This window comes from Saccopteryx bilineata, chromosome 1 (assembly GCF_036850765.1).
Source record: "Saccopteryx bilineata isolate mSacBil1 chromosome 1, mSacBil1_pri_phased_curated, whole genome shotgun sequence".
In the NCBI taxonomy this organism is placed as follows: Eukaryota; Metazoa; Chordata; class Mammalia; order Chiroptera; family Emballonuridae; genus Saccopteryx; species Saccopteryx bilineata.
This window is the reverse complement of record NC_089490.1, coordinates 224635882-224655639: the sequence shown is the minus strand read 5'-3', so window position 1 is coordinate 224655639 and position 19758 is coordinate 224635882. Positions and strand designations below refer to the sequence as shown.

General features: G+C 42.3%; 1 protein-coding gene across 1 annotated transcript in view; it reads right to left on the bottom strand.

Annotated features, from left to right (window-relative positions):
* The window catches only part of KIF26B (kinesin family member 26B), a 461617-nt gene that overhangs the window by 106637 nt on the left and 335222 nt on the right, over positions 1-19758 (bottom strand). Inside the window, exon 5 of the mRNA XM_066236524.1 lies at positions 8528-8708. Coding sequence (XP_066092621.1) covers positions 8528-8708 — 181 coding nt within the window. The remainder of the gene's footprint in view (positions 1-8527; positions 8709-19758) is intronic.

Sequence of the window (19758 nt, the reverse complement as noted above, 5' to 3'; positions counted from 1 at the left end):
AGAATTGTTAGCTTAAAACCTACCTACCATTCCCCTTCCCTTGATTATCAGTAACTGTCAGATTGTGCCAAGTCTCACTTGTGTTTTTTGAACAAAGAATGATCAAAAGCCCTATGCTGGTGTTCTAATCCATCTTATTGCCCTTTGGTTAATTGAGAAAGTGGCATTTATTCCAGAGAGAATTCCCTAATTTTATCTTGTGTTTTCATTCATAAATCAGGATGCTAATTAGGGATTACAGGTGTTCTGGGAGGCCCCAGAATTATCCTCCAATTATGGTAAAGGTTTCTAGCCTTTAAAAGTCTCTTTAGAAAAATCACCTTCCTGTTCCTCTTTCCTCACACATGCACACACATGTACACACACCACACCTACCATCACCCCTTAATAGCTAAAAATATAGAGCCAAGAAGAGTTGAGGCTGAAAGTCACAAAATGGGGGCAAATGATTAAGAATCTTTCACATTCTGCCCTCAAGTCTTCATAAGTGATCTTCTTTTACATTCAAAAGTTAAAATCCTCCCATGCAAATGGGTCAGCAAGTTACTTCATTGTACTGGGCCTCAGTTTCCTCTAATTCAGAATGAGACGACTGGACAAGATGACCTGTGAGCAGACTCCTCTCTTGCTCTTTGCCAGCGTGCCAGTGTAGGGCAGCAACTTCTCCCTGACGTCACTCTCCCAAGGTAGCTCACATGCCTAGTGAGACCAAGGGCTGAAAACCTTGTCATTTTGATGTTCCTGGTGTTTCTGCCTCACTATCACAGCTTCCCCATGCAGGATGGATCCTCCACAGTGTTCAATACCCCATCAGGACTTCACAAGTACTAAACAGAATCATGTCTAAACAGGCAATGTTTTTGAGTGTCCTTTGTGTAAGCTGGCACTGATAAGGTCCAAGATGAAAAGCACATAATTCCTGCTCTCAGTAAGTTTACAACCAAGGAGAAAAACTTGAAAGGGACATTTCACTGGAAATGTAAGGAAATAAATGCTAGCTTGCCTACAGACACCTCTTATGCTGATGGCTATAAATATCAGTGTCTGGGGGGCATTGTGTCCCTGAAACCTGAACCAGGAGGTTTTCAGAAGACCCCTGCTCCTGACCTAAACCAGGCAGGGACACTTAGAGAATTGGAAAATGCAGACTCTCCATCAAGAAAATGGGATGTAAAACCCTCTTCTTCTTCCTGTGCTCCCAAAGCTAAGATAAGGAACCTGGGATATAAGGCAGGTAACTTTCTGGGATACGAGACCAAATAGTTTCTCCCTGCTCAGCCAGGAGTCTTTTTATCTGGTTTGCTCCGTGTAGATATCTTGGGCGAAGAAAGCCAGAAATGAGTATTTTCTATACAGTAATGGGCCATCTAATCACAATTAATTAGGCTGAAATGTGCTGCTTACCCTTTGAGTTCTCCATTTGTTGGGCAGATAAAATATATTATGTTCACTTTGTTAAAGATGGCGCTGCCCACATGGAAGCCTGTCGCCTAGGTGATATTAATGTGTGTTGGGGGTGGGCTGTGGGCAGGCGGGATCTTTGTAGCCTGGGGCTTGGTTTTAGGACTAAGCCTTTCCCACCCTTTTTGATGTGGGGTGGTGCAATCCCATCATGCCTCAGATAAGTAACTTTGTATTAGAGACTTCCCTATTTTGTATATTGGATTAAAGATTTTGATTTCTGCACTATTAAGTGGGGCACACCAGGAGCTTGTTCTCTCTGTTCCTGAGATTAGCATTTGAGAGGAGAGCAGAGAAAGGCCACGTGGAGGATGCCAGGAGAAGCAGCCAAGATGGTGGAGTGCTGAGTAAGAAGCCAGTTTGTACAGAGTTTGTGCAGAGAGGAGATGGGGGACAGAGGTGAATAAGGCTAGTGAGCTAGAAACCTTTGATTCTAGGAAACTCAAATAAGTCAGTAGCTTTGTGAGCACTGAATGAGTGGATTTTGGAGCCCAGTGTGTGCTTTTACTTGCCCACCGGGTGCAAGCTAGGATTAAAGGTAATGGCCCACCAGTTCTTGGCTCTGTTGTTTCTTTACCGTCTGTCCGAATCTAATGTGAACCTGAATGGGCCAGGCGGCTGTGATGGTGGCTGTGGCTACTGGCTTTATACCATCTAACAATAAAGACGATAGAAAATCACACCCATACAACTTGACCAGCAGTATTAAAGGCAGTCAGTCATACTAATAATGAGGAACAAAATGGCATGGCGCTTCCTTTAGACATGGTTCACCACGACTTTTCTGCCCAGTGTGCTCTAAATGGAGAACGTCCTCCGGATATGTCCTTTGGTTTGCAAGACTGAAGACTGCTCAATCCAAAGGTGTAATGGCAGCAGGTGCAGAAAAAAACCCCCAGGACTAAGGCCACTCAGGTTGGCCCTTGGAGCAGCAGCATGTGCATTTCTGAGCCTCGGGTTTCTAGGATGGTGCAGCTGCATACTGCGCGTGTGTGGCCCAGAGGTGGGCGGGCGCTGGAACTGTGAGGACCCCTCTGCCTCCACGGGAAAAAATAGAGAGTGAAGATTAATGAGTCAGAACATTTTCCCCAAGTCTCCTTTCTCTTGAGATAGGAGTTGGAGGAGGGGTCAAAATAAGAAAGAAGAAATTTTTTAAAAAAAGAATACAAACTTATGCTACATGACCTTAGCAGACTCAACCAAAACCAACCAAGCGCATAAAAGAACAACTGTAATTAGGGAGAGAAAGGTCACAGGAGTTTACTTCCAGAAGGGCTAACAATTTAATTTGCAGAGCGATCAGTCTAGTTATCCTGATGAATGTGTATGTGTACGTTTACACAGTCTTCGCCCCGGACATACACACACTAAAATAAAAAACCCACAATTCACTTTTCCCAACTGTACATTTCAGGATGAGTAGTCATCAGTGAGTGAGAAGTGGAATTCAGAAATTTTCCGGCACACTGGAATTCATTATTTCGTATCTACACAGTGATACCTTGGTTTTTGTCGATAATCCATCCGAAAACAATCGGTGATATCCAAACCAATGAAAACCAATGCACTTATTTCCATATGAATCAATGTAAATCCAATTACTATCTACAGTAATCACTTACATATAATTGTAGTATTAACACTCACAATCAATTTTTAAAAAGCACAAAAACACTGGAAAGCAATCGAATTGTTTGGCTAGATGCATGGGACGATGCTCACACAATGAAAAACAATGCCACACTGAGCAGAAGAACACATGGTTTGCCCTTTGTTTTCACAAAATTAGCAGCAAGGTCACGTGGGCATGCTGATGAAAGCCAATTTTTCACAGAAAAAAATCGAGGAAAACCGAAACCGATGATAACCTAAGTCAACAAAAACCAAGATATTACTGCACTTGAAATGAACTTAAAGGCTGGCACAAATCTACATGCCCTGTGCTCTTTAATAAACTTCAGGATGAGAAATCATAGAAAAAATGAGAAGAAATTCAACAATTTGCATACTATTCAAATAACCGGGACTGTGGCAGCTGGAAGGCATGAGACACTTCCTCAGTATAACTTGGCATTTCCTCTTGAACAAGGGATACCTCTACCAGCCATTTCTACTTTTTTTTTTATTCATTTTTAGAGAGAAGAGAGAGAGAGGAGAGAGAGATAGAGAGAGAGAAGGGGGAGGAGCTGGAAGCATCAACTCCCATATGTGCCTTGACCAGGCAAGCCCAGGGTTTTGAACCGGCGACCTCAGCGTTCCAGGTTGACGCTTTATCCACTGAGCCACCACAGGTCAGGCCATTTCTACTTGTTGAATAAACGAATAAGAGCGACATTAGTAACTTTTAAAAAATCTTATTTTGATCAAGTTTTTCTGTGTTTGTGTTTTCCCCTTCTTGTGATCAAAATGTCAGTTGAACAAGAATCGTGCTTCCTCTTCCACACAGTGTGAAGGACTTCTACCCTAAGAAATGCTAACAAATCTGTAAAGAAAAAGAGTCTCTACTGAAGGGCACATGTGGTTCTTTTAGGTGTTTGTTTTTTCTATGCTATTAGTTTACACACTAAACAAGAGAAAGTTTAGAAATAAAGTATATATAGACAACACAGAAAGAACCTGGTGACATGAGTCAAGTAGAGAGAGAGTAACAGAGAGAGAGAGAGAAAGAGATTATTTAGAGCTTACGTGTTTATAGGTTTTAATAAAGGTCAAAATATGCTGCTACTGGGTTTGAAAAATAGTGCTGAATAAGAGACAGATAACTTCAAACCAATGACTAAGAAGAACACAGACTAATGGCTCTCCAGCCTTTATTGCCTAAGAAAGATAATCTGTCCAGACAAGCAAGTCTACTTCTAAACTGCAAGTCGGAGGATTCCACCAAATCGCCTGCCTTTGGGCCATACTGTCCACAGAGGAGACATCTCAATGAAGCACTTCAGAAATGCACAGATGGATAGGCATGGGTAGTGATGGGGACCCACCATAACGAAGCACACCCTTCTGCTGCCCAGACTAGGCTGAGTGTGCAACCCGAGGAGAATGAAACATCATCTGTAGCACAGGGCTGGTGGCTGAGGTTGAATGCCAGGCAAACATTTCACGGGGGTCTAGAGTTTATGGAGATCAGGATATACACTCCTCTTCCTTTGCAAGGATGTGGCCTAAAGTAGCCAATCAGCTCTTATGCACTGTCCTCTGCAGTGACAACTACTGCAGCACCTGGAACACAGTACTCTATAGATATTCACTGAATGAATCAAGTATGGCAAGCCTTCCTCAAACCATCTCCAGCTTGATTTCCCATAATTCCTCTTCATGTTTGCTCCATCCCATTTTTTATGAACTTTCCAAATTCCATAGCGTCTGTTCTCTTGCTGCCGTCACTCACCTACAAGACTTTTCTTATACCCCCAAAACATGTTTTGGGGGAGAAAAGGCTGGGTGCCAACCACTGCATTTTTATGAGTGTTCTAGAGATTTTGAAATAATTACTATGAGATTATTTCCCTTCAGCTATTCTGCAGGGAAGAAGAGAACTAGCCAACATACAGGTGGACTGACATCACCAGTGGGCTTTCACCATTACCATGCTTCCTTTTAAAAGCAGTTATGAGGCCTAGCCGGGTGGGTCCGTCGATAAAGTGTCATCGTGCTGGCACACCGGGGTCATGGGTTTAGTCCCCAGTCAAGGCACAGATGAGAAGCAATCAACAAGTGCACAACTAAAGAGACTAGGTAGAGTGGCGAATTGATGTTTCTCTCTCTCCAATCCTCCAAAATCAATGGGAAAATATTTTTTTAAGTATTTCTGAGTTTGTTTTGTTCATTTAGTTTTTTAGTTTCCATATATACTGCTCACAAAAATTAGGGGATAATTCAAAATGAATATGAAGCTATAAAATATCCCCTAATTTTTGTGAGCAGTAAGTAAAATCATACAGTATTTGTTTTTCTCTGTCTGACTTATTTCACTTAGCATAATATTCTCTAGGTCCATCCACGTTGTCACAAATAGTAAGAGTTCACTACTACAAAGAGCAATGTCTTGTCACTGTGCTGTATGCCTGAAATAATAAGTAATATAATACTGTATATCAACTGTTATTCAAAAGTAAATTTAAAAAATAGCAGCATTTATGCACTGTGGCATGGCTGGAGTCACACACATAGTGAGTTCAACAGATAATGTGAATTGCTCTAGAAGCCTGTAATCCCAGACAAAGAGCTCTGACATTAAGCTGTGACATACTAACAAATGAATCTTAAACATGGATGTTAATTAATTGTGCAAACAAATTTCACTCAGAGCCGTTACTGGCGTAGGAGAAGAAACCGTTTTCAAACAGATTAGAAGTATCACATATAACCCAAATCAGTGAAATATAAACAGAGACTAAGCTGCTCTGATCCACTAATCATCTTTATCTAGTCATTAAGAATGTCTTTACAAGGCCTCTTAGTAGTATACTTTCGTTATATAACTCAGAAGTTAGGCAGAAGTTTGGAATTCAAACCTTTCCTAAAAATCAAATTGTCCTTCATATTGGTACAGGTAGGTGAGATGTCTAAGACTAACTGGAGTAATGCACCAGATTGTAAGTGTTGTAAGAGCAGGATTCTGCCTCATCTGTCCATGATTGCAAGCCTAGTGCCCAGCATGGGTGCCTGGCACATAGTAGGTCCTCAATAAACACTCGCTGTGTGCCAAGATCCACTCTAGGAACCAAGGATCCTGGGGTACCTCGTATGCTATGTGTGTGCTGTGTTTCAGCCCCAAATATACTTAAGTCATCTCATATTCTTCCATCTCCATGGCCTCCAGAATGACAGGGGGAGTGGGGTGGCGGGGGGGGGGGGGCAGTTGCCCCTGGCAACAGTAGGGAGCAGGACCCAGGGGAAGGGTGGAATGGAGTGCCCTGATCTCACTGTGTCTGCTGCTACCTCTTGCCCTTTCTCCCTGACTCATGACGCTGAAAAGGGAAGCATGTCCTTCCCCACTGGATGAAGGCAGCTGGTTCCCAGTGTTATTTCACTATCATCATGGCCCCATGACATGCTTATATCCACCTCCATATTTTAAAGGTGATGTGTATGTAGTGGCAGCCCAGGGAGACAGAAGACAGGCTTCAAAGTCCTAACTTCTTGGTTGGATTCAGGAGGCACTGGAAAAATCTCTTACCTTCTCTGGGCCTCAGTTTTCCTGTCCACTTAATGAGAGGGTAGCTCTAAATAAACTCAGAAAAGCTCCCGCCCCCAATACCTGTGGAACCTGCTGGTTTCCTGAGGTAGGGTTGGGGCTGGGCTTGCAGTTACTTGTACCCACCCTCCTTAGCAGGCAGCATGTCCACCATCCATACAGCTTGTGTCCCTGGGGGGTGTCAGTGCCCTCCTTACAGCTCCCACCATGTGAGTCCACTCCCTAGAGTGGTCCTGGTCTCTCCTGTCTTCTCCACCTCCTTCCATGGATGCTAGAACAGCTCCTCCAGACTAAGCCCAGGCTGCTACCCTGCTGCCTACCTAATGTCCTACTTTAACTCTGGGCTTGGGGAAGCCATCAGCTGAGAACTACCTGCCCCACCGATGCCCTGGAACATTCCAGGATTGGATGCTTTCTATTAGAGTTATCTACTCAACATGGCAAGTTCATACCTCCCCAATGGGGAGCTGAAATTGGGGATGGGAACGCATGGGAGGGGACGGGAGAAACTGAGAAAGGAGAAAAACACGAAAGGAGATGGGCAGAGGGCACCAGGTGTACTCCAGAAAGACCACAAAGTTAGGCTGAGGCCACTGAAGACCATGAACCTGAGAATAACAACATTTGGAGGTCAAGAGAAAAGGGCATCAGTGGCCACAATAAACAAAAGCCCAGCCTGCTTAGGTCAGCAGCCATTCCTTCATCAAGACCTATAACTCTCGGCCGGTTGGCTCAGCGGTAGAGCGTCAGCCTAGCGTGCGGAGGACCAGGGTTCGATTCCCGGCCAGGGCACACAGGAGAGCGCACATTTGCTTCTCCACCCCTCCGCCGCGCCTTCCTTTCTGTCTCTCTCTTCCCCTCCCGCAGCCAAGGCTCTATTGGAGCAAAGATGGCCCAGGCACTGGGGATGGCTCTGTGGCCTCTGCCCCAGGCGCTAGAGTGGCTCTGGTCGCAACATGGCGACGCCCAGGATGGGCAGAGCGTCGCCCCTGGTGGGCGTGCCGGGTGGATCCCGGTCGGGCGCATGCGGGAGTCTGTCTGACTGTCTCTCCCTGTTTCCAGCTTCAGAAATATGCAAAAAAAAAAAAAAAAAAAAAAAAAAAAAGACCTATAACTCTCAGCCTGAGCAACTCACGTTCATTGGCACTGACCTAACATGCTAGAAATAAAAGAAATTAAACAGCCATCTCTTTCTTTAGCTAAATGTCTTTACCCGTCTTGGCTTAATTACCAGTTGAAGACTAAACCAGGGTTGCTTCATCTGGACGTTTGTCAGAAGAGAGAGTTCAGAGACCACATTATTGGAAAACGAAGTTATCCCAAACATAGCTGAGCAACATCTCAGATCAGGGCCCCTGCCTCTCTTTCTAGGTATTTGTCACAATTCAAAATTGCATTTCTTGGCTACAGCAGCACGACTGAAAATCCTCCCCAGAAACCCCATCACTGGTCGGGTCCAAAGCAGAAGTTGTGATTTCTCTGAAGAGGAGAAAAAAACGACGTGTCGCCATGACTTTACAGAGCTGCCTTATGTTCTTATTCTTGTGCTGTGTCTTCTCTTGTTCTCCTGCCTCTGCCTTCCGACTTCTGCGTCTTTTCTTCAAAGCTTACAGTTCTGTCCAACAAGGCAAAACCTTTTTTTTTTTGGTGCCAAAATCAAATCAGATCACCAATGAGAATGTCTTAATTAACTATTTAGTATATGTAACCAAAGAACATTTTATAGGATCTCCAAATGGATTTCACTTTTTGTCCTTTCTTCCCTCTCACCTCCCTTTTTTAAACAAATAAATTCTGATTTTCTTCTTCCCCCCAACACAGAGCCCCACCCCCCAAGCCAATGGTGAAGACGGCGGAGGTGCCTACCTTGCCCAGGCCTGGAGTGTCCTTCACCTTGCTGACAGCCCTCAGCAGACAGGGTGGGGCTGGGGGAGGGGAGGTCTGCAGAATGCCACTGAAGCTGGTGGCAAAGAGAGGATGCTCAGCAACAGAAGTAGAAGGTCGATGTTTCTTCTTTTTAGAAGACAGGTTTAATTTCTGGGCAGCTCTGGAGGGGAAAATGCAGAAAACGAACAATAAGGGAAAACGTATGGCACCATATGCTATGTTACTTTTTCTCTCTTAAAGAACCTGCTAGTTCTGTAGAAGCTTAATCCTCTCTCTGCTCCATAGTAGCCTCAAACTACAGCAGTCAACTTAATGAACTACCTAATCATTTATACAGCAGAAAAAAAGCCATAAAAGTGCCTGGTTCTGCAATCGAGATTTACAAAGAATTGTTTGTTACCCACAACACTCAGCTTAAGTATGAATAAAGCCGGTCATCTTTAGGGATAAACAGTACCTATTAGGTTAATCACTCCATAACTTTCTCTAGTGCAAACTCAAGTGGGAGAGACCTTGTGAGTTACACAGAAATTCTAACACCTAGTAAAAGCCAAACCAGTCCGATGAAGAGCCACATGGTGACCAATCAAGGCATGTTATGGACGTGCTTGTGGAAGAAAAACACACACCCCGTGCAGTGGGGAAAAAATAAATCAGACCAGTTTTAGAAACATAACACCAAATCAGAATAAACTCCAGCCAGGGTGTGGAGGGCTGAGAATGTGGGCCGCCCATGTGGGAGACAGGCTTGCTGTGTGGGGTGGTCTTTCGCTACAGAAAGCGATTCATGGGCAGGTGCGAGGAGAGGGTCAGAGCCACCAAAGGTGGCACAGAGGGGTGAAGGTGGGGGAGGTTTGAGGGGGTAGGTAAGGTTGCCACATCACTAATAACATGGTTTGTTTATATAGCATCTTCCCTCATTCAAATGTTCGGTAACACAAAACCCCATCATCTTATAGCGAAGGAAGGGAAACAAGACAACAGTCAGGCAGAGACATCTCACAGACTGCAATATACTCATTTCTGGATTAATTCTCTGTGTTCTCACACTCTTGTTCGAAGAATTCCAATTCCCTTATCAAACATCACTGAACATTTGAGCTGCCGCCTGAAACAAATGGACTACCATGACTTCCTTCTGCAGATGAAAAGCTCATCATCCACCCACTACTCTCAACTACCTAGCCTGTCAGGAGAGGGGCAGGTCAGAAGACAAAATCAGCACTGTTTGTACCTCCACCCCCTATGTTCCCCCCTCATTAGAATGATCTGGAAAAGTTAGTTTTAATTTTACATCAGGAATTATCATGCTTTTGACAAATTCCCTAAGCAGCTGCACAAACACAGCAAAGAATTACTCTTTCAAAGCTTAATTTTTCTGAGCCAGAAAACTGAAAATCAGTTTCACAATTGACTCACAGGGATGGGATACATGAGGGATCACAGATTTTGATGGGATGACACCCCAACAGTCCCAGTCCCATGTGCCAGACTTTGGGAACTCTGTAGCCACTTGGTTGAAGGATGATGACAAAATGAAGAGTACCCGATGATTTCCACAACGCGTCTTGTGCCAATCAGCGCAAGGGAAAAAAAATTGGAATAATTGCTTTTTCATGATCTCATTGTCACTCTTCCTCCTGAAATTAAAGGTGAAGCAGAATTGCTCAGTGATGAGGCCGGCACCTCGCCTGGCAGTCTTCATTACTGAAACTCTGTCCCTGGGCAAACAGGGACTTGTCCGCGCATGTCAGCATGGCAGCCTTCTGACGCCCACTCCCGGGCTCAGTGACCCCTCATTGCTTTCCAGCCAGGCTGCCCACGTCTTGGAGAGTTTTAGGAAAAAGGGGGAAGATGATGATCTAGCAAGTGAAAGGCGGTGTTTCTCCATTTACAACAGGATTCTCTAGTCCAGTGGCAAAAGGACTGGGTGGTTGTTGTGGTTTCCACTCCCCCACCCATTGGGTTTCCCAGTGCAAAAGGGAGGACAGAGAGGAGAAGGGAGCAGAAGAAAATGCTATTGAAAGGCAACTTAGAAGAGAAAGGGCCAACTGGGGGGGGGGGGGATTCCTTTTTCTTATCTCTACCACCCATGCCTACATATGGAAAAGAAATGAGGACTCCAGTGGACCACCAGGGTCGACTACCAGGCACGTGAGCTTTTAGATAATTCCAGATGCCCTCTTTCAAATATTCTGACTAAAGTCCAAGGCATTGTGGAGCAGAGAGAAGCCATTCCTACCATGTCTTGTCTGAATATCTGAAGTCTAGAAACCATGAGAAATAACAAATAATCATTGTTGCTTTAAGTCACTACGTTTTGGGGATAATTGGCCACACAGTCATAGTAAATAACACATGACTCATTCCCAATCTCCTAATTTCACTTACCTTGCTTGCCTTGCCCACCTCTCCTCACCACCACGGCATTTATTATCTCCTAACACACTAGATCAGTGGTAGTCAACCTGGTCCCTACCGCCCAGTAGTGGGTGTTCTAGCTTTCATGGTGGGCGGTAGTGGAGCAACCAAAGTATAAATAAAAAGATAGATTTAACTATAGTAAGTTGTTTTATAAAGATTTATTCTGCCAAACTTAGCGAAAATCCTACATAAAGTACTTGGAAAGTAATTATTATTATATGCTTTAATTTGCTGTAACTCTGCTTTATAAATTTTATAAAGTAAAGTTACTTCCTTACTTTATAAATTACCATTACTGTGGAATCGGTGGGTGGTTAGAAAATTTTACTACTAACAGAGATACAAAGTGGGCGGTAGGTATAAAAAGGTTGACTACCCCTACACTAGATCATTTACTAAGTTAGCATGTTTGTTATTTAGTGTCTGTTTCCTGCTTGGAACGGAAGTTTCAGGAAAGCCGAGTTCATACATGTTTGCTGAATGAATAACTGAAGACTGAATAAACTAGGAATATTTAGCCTGGAGAAAGGAGAAGGAAGAGTCTTTTAAAAATAAAAACAGTCTAATTTACTTATTTCACTCCGTATAATGTTATCAAGGTCCATCCATGTTATTGTAAATGATCCGATGTCATCATTTCTTATGGCTGAGTAGTATTCCATAGTATATATGTACCAAAGCTTTTTAATCCACTCGTCCTCTGACGGACACTTGGGCTGTTTTCAGATCTTCGCTATTGTGAACAATGCTGCTATAAACATGGGGGTGCATTTCTCCTTCTGGAACCATTCTATGGTGTCCTTGGGGTATATTCCTAAAAGTGGGATGGCTGGGTCAAAAGGCAGTTCGATTTTCAATTTTTTGAGGAATCTCCATACTGTTTTCCACAGAGGCTGCATATGAACCAATGCATAGATGGGACATAAAAATGAGACTTAGAGACATGGACAAGAATGTGATGGTAACAGGGCATGGGGTGGAGGGGTGGGGAAGGGGCGAGGAAGGAGAGGGAGGGAGTGGGGGGAGGGTAGGGGCACAAAGAAAACCAGATAGAAGGTGACGAAGACGATTTGACTTTGAGTGAGGGGTATGCAGCATAATCAAAGGTCAAAATAATCTGAAGATGTTTTCTCGGAACATATGTACCCTGATTTATCTATGTCACTGCATTAAAATTAATAAAAATAAGATTTAAAAAAAAATAAAAATAAAAACAGTCTTTAAAAAAATAAATAGATATGTGGCAGGAAATATTTTTTTAAGAATGCCAGATATTTTCAAAGGCCATTATTTGAATTTCAGAAAACCTTGTGAGGAAGATAATAGTATGCCCATTTACCAGACAAAAAAAATGAGGCTTAACGAGTTCAATACAGAGTCCTTTTAATATCTGACCTAAATTTGAACAGCCAGCTTTTCCAGTTACTAGGTAGATAGCAGGCAAGTTACTTAAATTCTCATATAATGTTTATAATGTATATAAAGGACCTAGCACAGCACCTGGCATATCATTGGAGTTCAGTAATACCATCACCATTATCATTACTATAAATATTACCAGCAAGCCTCAATTTCTGCATAGTAAGATACAGCAAAACTAGAACCTACTTTTACTGACTTTTCATGAAAGTTGATAAGTGCATATAAAGTGCTTAGTACACTGGAAGATCTTAACAGATGGTATTTCAAAGGTATGTAAGAATAAATATTGGAGGCCAGAATAAATCTGGGTCTATGTGCCTTACAGTGCATCATACAATCTCTGCCCAGATAGCAAAACAAGCAGGTGAAATGTAAGGGTTTTCAAGTGTAAGGGACATCTTTGTAAAGCTGGATACACCATTAGTGATGGGTCTGCTTCATGGAGTAGTGAGCCTCTTGTCTAGGTAGTGGCTAAAAAACCATTTCCAGGGAATATTAGGGATAAGTATGCATGCATTTGGAAAATCAGGTGATTCAAAAATCCCTTCCAGTGCAGGGATTCTGAAATTATCCTGGAAGTTCTGCTCATTTAGGAAAGCCTCTGTTGACCTCAATGCAGAACAATTAGTAATGGAGAGGCTTATCTTGAGACTACATTTAAGAATTATTTTCTTGTGCAAACACTATGTTGTACACCAAAGCAAATATACTCCTGTATGTCAATTGTAACTGAAAAATTAAAAAATTATTTTAGACATTATGTCCTTCTTAAAAATGTGTATAAAATAAATGTCAAAAGAATTCCATAATTTAGAATTAATAGAAGTCACATTGTCTAGTTTCAACATCATCATAATCAGCTGTTGGATCTCTGTTTTATATGTTCCAATTTCTTGGAAGTTCACAGACTCTGCTTTTTCTTTTATGTGTCAACGCAATGACATGCAGATAGGAGAAGGTTAAGGTCCGGAAATCATTCATGTATAATTGCATTATTTGGTGACATAAAGGAGAAGCAGTCAGGAAGGCTCTGAAAAGGTAAAGACATTTTGGCTGGAGGTATATTTTGTGTAATTAATGCCTTCCAAGTTGGGGAGGAAAACAAATGAGTGGGTTGTTTTACAGGATTTCAAACAACAAAAATTAACCTAAAATGCTTTTATGAGCAGTATTTACTTGTCTCACTTTTACCACAGATAGCATCACATATTTAAAGCATTCATCACCACATCCATCATTAAATATCCATGAGCATCATTTAACTCTACGTGCCTTATCTCAAGAAAATAGATAGTTTCTCTAGCAGGGTGAAATTAATATTCACTGAACACCTATAAAGAAAGTGGCAGCATGATAAGCATTCTCAGGCTGTGAGGAGAAGGGCAATGGTGTGAACTTGGCAAGGACTGAAGTCAGCTCAAGTCTTCCCTCTGGTTTCCAACCCTCTGTCTCCATGCCTTACCCATCTCACCCAGGAGGCAGCCATCCTAGCACACCAATATAACAATATATGAATTCAGGAATAAGTTTAGAATTGAGATCACTTTCACATGAGACAGTGACTTTTTCCCATTGTCCAGATCTACCCAGATTAAAAAAAAGAAAAAGATAAAGAAAAAGGAAAAAAAGAAAGAAAAGAGGTAAATGATTACCTCGTGAATTTCATTGGTTTAGGTGCAGGGGACAGTCTTAGGTCTCACTTATATAGATTAAAGGGAACTTAGGGAAATTTTCTGACTTTTACACTTCTTTTGTACTTGTGTGATAGACTATTTGACCTTGGATTTTCAGAATTGTGAAATCTTTAAATGGAAAGCCCCTCAGTCTAAATGATTCTCATGAGAATTAAATTGGGGTCCACCAACATTACATTAGTGTCCAAGGATGACTAAAATATTGATCTAACAACCTTTTAAGAATTATTAGTTTCATGAAGAATAAAACTTTCCTTAGGAAGCAGGCAGGAATATCAGACAGTACAGCCATTTTTTAATAGAATTCTCTATCCTTTTAAAAACATTCCAACGCACCATGTACTGCTAACTCAGTCGTGAGAGCAGTTCATCTTGTCTGAGGTGGTGTTCAAATGTGGGCTGCTATGGTAGGTGGGGAAAAGGCTGATAAAAAGTAAGAGGTCATTCAAGTGCTACTAAATTGGACCCAGGCAATTGATGAGTGAGACAGCAACTGAAAAACTGCCAAGAGAGGGACAGGGTGAGGCCCTCAGAACTGCCACATCTGCTGCACAGGAAGGGTCCTGACCCGGGAAGGGGGGAGGCGACAGTGCTAGAATCTCCACTGTCAGCACGTACAACACAATCCAAGCTGCAATTTAATGTAACAATGGCTGGGGCTGCCATGGCCTCCGATGGCTCATGTGCCATTAGAAAACATTTCAATGCTCTAAGGATTAGGACTATCTGATAATGAGCAACGACATGACAGATCACAGCAGCTCCAAGGAAATCTATGGGGTCAAGACACAGGGATAGCAGAAAATATACTAGATTATAAATAAGAGAGATATGTGACAAGAACCAGTGGTTTGAGGCAAAGCTTCTGGAAATAGTTAAGATATCCATTTATCCATTTTTTTTTAATCCAAAAAAACCCCCACCAGCTCAGCTTCATCTTGAAATAATACCTATTTAAAAGCATTCTGGGACAGTAGTCATTCTGGAAACTCTCCAAACAAGGAATAAGAGCATCGTCCTTCACCTTTCTATTTTCTAACTGACTGTTGCCAAGGTCATTTCCATGTCCCCAATGACTAAAAGCATATGGATCTTGGGGTTTTTCTGATTTTTATGTAAATCTATTTCATTAGTGCAGGCAAATAATTCATGACATGACTTCAAATAAAATGTTTACTGCTCGGAGGCAAAACATGGCTGACCATCAACCTCAAACAATACTGTGTGAAAACACTGCAGCCAGACAATGTCATGATTTGAAAACGGATTGATTTCTCACAACTCAGTGCACAACATTAACCCACAGTGATATTGCTATGCATTTCCCTTTATTTTCAAGGGCTTGGACAAGTTACCTCACTGACTACTTCAAAGACCCCCATCTTTTCCTCTGAAGTCTTATACAGCAGTTGGTCTTAACAGCCTGTATCTTGTGCTTGAACATCTAACGAGATGCTGCTTGGCTGTGTGGTCTTGTGCTCTGTAGGTTATTAGTGCTGCCTCCATGGTTGACTCATTGAAGGTCACACCATGTGTTTGCTTTCTTCTGTAGCTCCCGGACCTGCCCCATGGCTTGGTGCCTTGTTAATGGCATAGTATATATGCTCACTGAGTGCTTCTTAATTGATCTAGACTTTGGATCTAAACCAGCCTACGCCAAGTTCTGAGATTAAGTATCCCAGAGTTGTAGATAATACATAGATCTTGAGACTTTTTACTCTTTCTAAAGCATTTCCCACACACTGTTACATCCATCCTTGTTTAGTCTTGTGAGGCAAGCAGAGAAGGCATCTGTACTACAAATTACAGATTTTTAAAATGAAGGCTCACTAGTCACCTAATTTTATCCATGGTCATGGGACTAGTGATTCTCATACTTGAAATTAGGATTCAAGTTTTCTGCTCTCTAGACTCAGGATCTTTCTAGTTCATCATGATGGTATGCAATTTGCTGAATGAAAGCAGTTGTTTTATTTTATTTGGGCAAAATAAAACCAAATGATAATCATTTGCCTAATAATAAAGACAAAAAAAAAGCAGTCACATTTTTATATGTAACTCAAATCAAATCATATATCAGCATTTACCAATTACTGATCTAGTTGCTTAGCAACCTACCTTCCTATCACAGGGGGGAAAATGTCTCAGCTGAGTGAGTCAGGTCATACCCAGAATTAGGATGTGAAAGGCAAATCATATGAAAACGGCTTCTCTATTTCTGTAATCCCAACCCAGAGTGAGTCCTTGCATGACAGTAACAATCCCACAACCACCACCAGCACATACATCATTATGTCCCATCTCCTGCCTCTCTCTCACATAAAGAATGCTGGGAGCTGCTTAGAATGCATCTCGGTGCTCTGCAAACTCAATTACTCAATCAATAGGTATTTATTGAATGCACAAAAGAGATATATAATCCATAGGCTATCCACATCATGAAAGTCACCTATAAGTAACCCAGCAATTGCTCTGTGTTCGAGAGTCTACTCCTAAATGGCATGGCTCAGAGGATCCACACCGCCCAACACTAGTGACCACTTTATCTGGGCTCCACAGCAGCAGAAAGGGAGAAAAACTGGGGAAGCCTGCAGACCCACAGCAGGTATACCTGGGACTCAGCTCCAGAGCTTCCCCATCAGGTGGGAGCTGAGAGCCTTTCCTAAACTGTGTTGTCTGGGGAGCATCCCACTCACTTAGGCCTGAAGGCATAAGAGGGGATGAAGGACAAAAAGGAGCAGGGGAGTCCAGTCAATAATATTGTGATAAGTTTACACAGTGACAAAAGGTTACCAGAATTAGTGGGATGAACACATTATAAGGTATAAAATTGTCAAACCACTATATTGTGCACATGAAACAAATATAACCAATATAATATTGTATATCAACTATGCTTAAATTAAAAAGTAATTTAAAGCAGTTTTTGAAAACCATACTGTTGGTAGATATTGCTAATCCATTTGAGTCTGGATTTTTTCATGGTCAGAGTGAGAATATTATGGGTAAATAAAAATATGATTCAAGGGGAAAAAAAGTCATGGGACAAAAAGGAGCTCATTCACAACGAAAGCCATTCAAAGGGAAACCTTCTCCTTTGCTTAAAGCCTGGTACCTATGACAGTATTGCTGAGCTCAGCTTCTCGTGTGAAAAAATTGCCCAAATAAAGCTGCTTTTTAATAAAGGCTAAGCAGAAGTACAAAGCATGAATTTGTTATCTCCCAGGTGTGAAAATTTGGATTTTAGAAACACCAAAGAAACATGGTCAGTGGCAGAATCTATGTCTTGCCAAGGCACTTTGCCTGCAAATGTCAAAGGGATGTGTCCTCTGCTTCTGCTTCTGATTGGTCCGAATAGTGGGGTCTCTTTGTTGCTATGGTTTCTCTGAACTCAGGTAAGCTGCTCCCAGGTCACTGGGATCTAGAATGCTTTAGGAAAGAATTTTCCCCTTGCCTTGCTGGTTCAGCCCCTTACTCATTAGACAGCAGCTGCTCAGAGCTCCGCTGTCGCCAACTCTGCTCAGCTCAGGCCACCAGCCAGCAGGACACCAGACACTCTGGCTGATCTATGTGGTGTCCTTTAATATTCTGTGTGATAGGGACTCTGATGGAGTATCTTCACTAATGGCCAAGATGCCATCAGCAAGGGGGCTGGGTCCAGGGTCCAAGAGAGAGTTGGCAACATCTGTCTAATAAACTTGATTTGGTCCAGGATTTGACAAATCGGTACCTCACTCTATCAGCAGCCTGAAGACAGGTGGCCTTTCTTATTACATTTCTCTATTTCTGTATGTTCAACAAACCCAGGAAGTTAGACCCAAATACTGCCCAGACAACACACTCCAGGTCATGACCTAGAGGAAAACATATCAAGAAACAGGGAAGTTCTGTTTCTGAGACGTGGTGACCTTGGCAACGACCTCAACTTGCTTGAGCCTCAGCAATCGGTCTTATTATAGGAGTGAGCACCCACCACTCTTTAAAAGATGCTGGAAGATAGCCTAAACCCAAGCTTATTCTCAGTCCACATGTGATAGGAAAGTCGAGGAACATAATACCGATGTGACATACACTTTAGCTTGTGACTCTGTAGCCACTGGCTTCTTTATTATGGCCACACCACATTTACAAGGCTACAATTCCTTACTCCCTGCTATCCGGCCAGCGCACACTTACTAGACCTGAATTATCAGGGAGGACAAAAGCATACCACACACACAAGTCTGGGGGTGTATCTCCCAGGCATTTGGCTTGAAATGTGTTGATGACAGATGCCCTGGGCAATGCCAGGTGAGGACAAAGCACAGGGCGAGCACTCTGCCCTGTTGTACTCATGGGACACAGCCTTGACTGTCTGACCTGGTGCCAGCATCTTGCTCCTGGGTTTTACGACCTAGCCAGGGCTGCCCCCTGGTTCCCCTGCTCCTGTTTCTGTTATGCAGCCTGTGCCACGCCCTGGGTCTGGGTCTTCCCGGACTCCTAACCTGGCTTCCTGATTATCTGCAGTTTGGCTTCTGCTTAGAAGCCTTCTGCTCCAGTCTGGATTGATCTTGCTGGATTTCTTTATTTGCACAAAGGTCCCCGTGCCTTTTTTCCTGTGCTAACTTACCTTTCCAGTCATCATTCCCTCGGACCAGATGCTCCCTGTCTGCAGATCCTTCTCTCCCTGGCTCATCTTCCCAGCCCATGCCTGCTTGGTACCAGGGAAACTAGGCATTTTAACTTCCTCTGGAGCCATGTCTTTGCCAACTGGGTTCAATACAAAAATTAAAAGAATGGGGGAACACTTATGACACCAGACCCAAGTGAAAGTAAATATAAGTTTAAAAATCCATCCCAGTTAGATATGTATGATTTTAGTTAATTGCCATTACTGATACCTTTTGTAAACATCAATCAGTGAGAACTGTCTAGTCTTATTAAATGGAACTGATGAAACCATGTGATTACAATCCAGCTCTTTTGGTACCTGTAAAATAGAGAAAAAGACAATCCTAGACTAATTAAAGCCCATTTCTCGTGGCCTGCCAGAGCCTGATTTTTCTGCTTAGAAACCCCCCTTCATAATGTTCATAGATATAAAACTGCTACACTTCCAGGACGATCCAACTAAAATTAAGATTCCTTCAAGGAATAAGCATATTCCGGATAATTTGATTTCAAGAACCTAATGAATCTAATGTTCTTTTCATTACATCATGCTGCCTTTTAAGATATTAACTCCAGTAGTTTCTAGTTAAATCATTTATATGTATGCTAATGCAATGTTAAAAGGAAGAATCTGCCAATGGCTACCATAAACAGAGAGCCCATTTTAAAAGCCAAGAGTGGGCACACAATGCAATATACATCACAAAAATGTAGACTTGAAACCTATATGATCCTATTAACCAATGTCACACCAATACATTCAATTTTTTCTAAAAGAAGCCAGAGTGATCTCTAATTCCCTATGAATTTTCCTTAATATTTATTTATCTTCCTTAGCTACTTGGTGAAAATTATCTTGAAGAGCCTGTGTGGTGCACTTTTAATGTCTTCCTTTTTACAGGAAACTGTTTGGTTCTCACTTTTCCCATGTGTTGATCATGGGAAATTAAAAACTGACTCAAAATTACACACTTCAGATGTAAGCTGTTGCCTGAAGCAGCAAATTGCTATCAAGGTGTG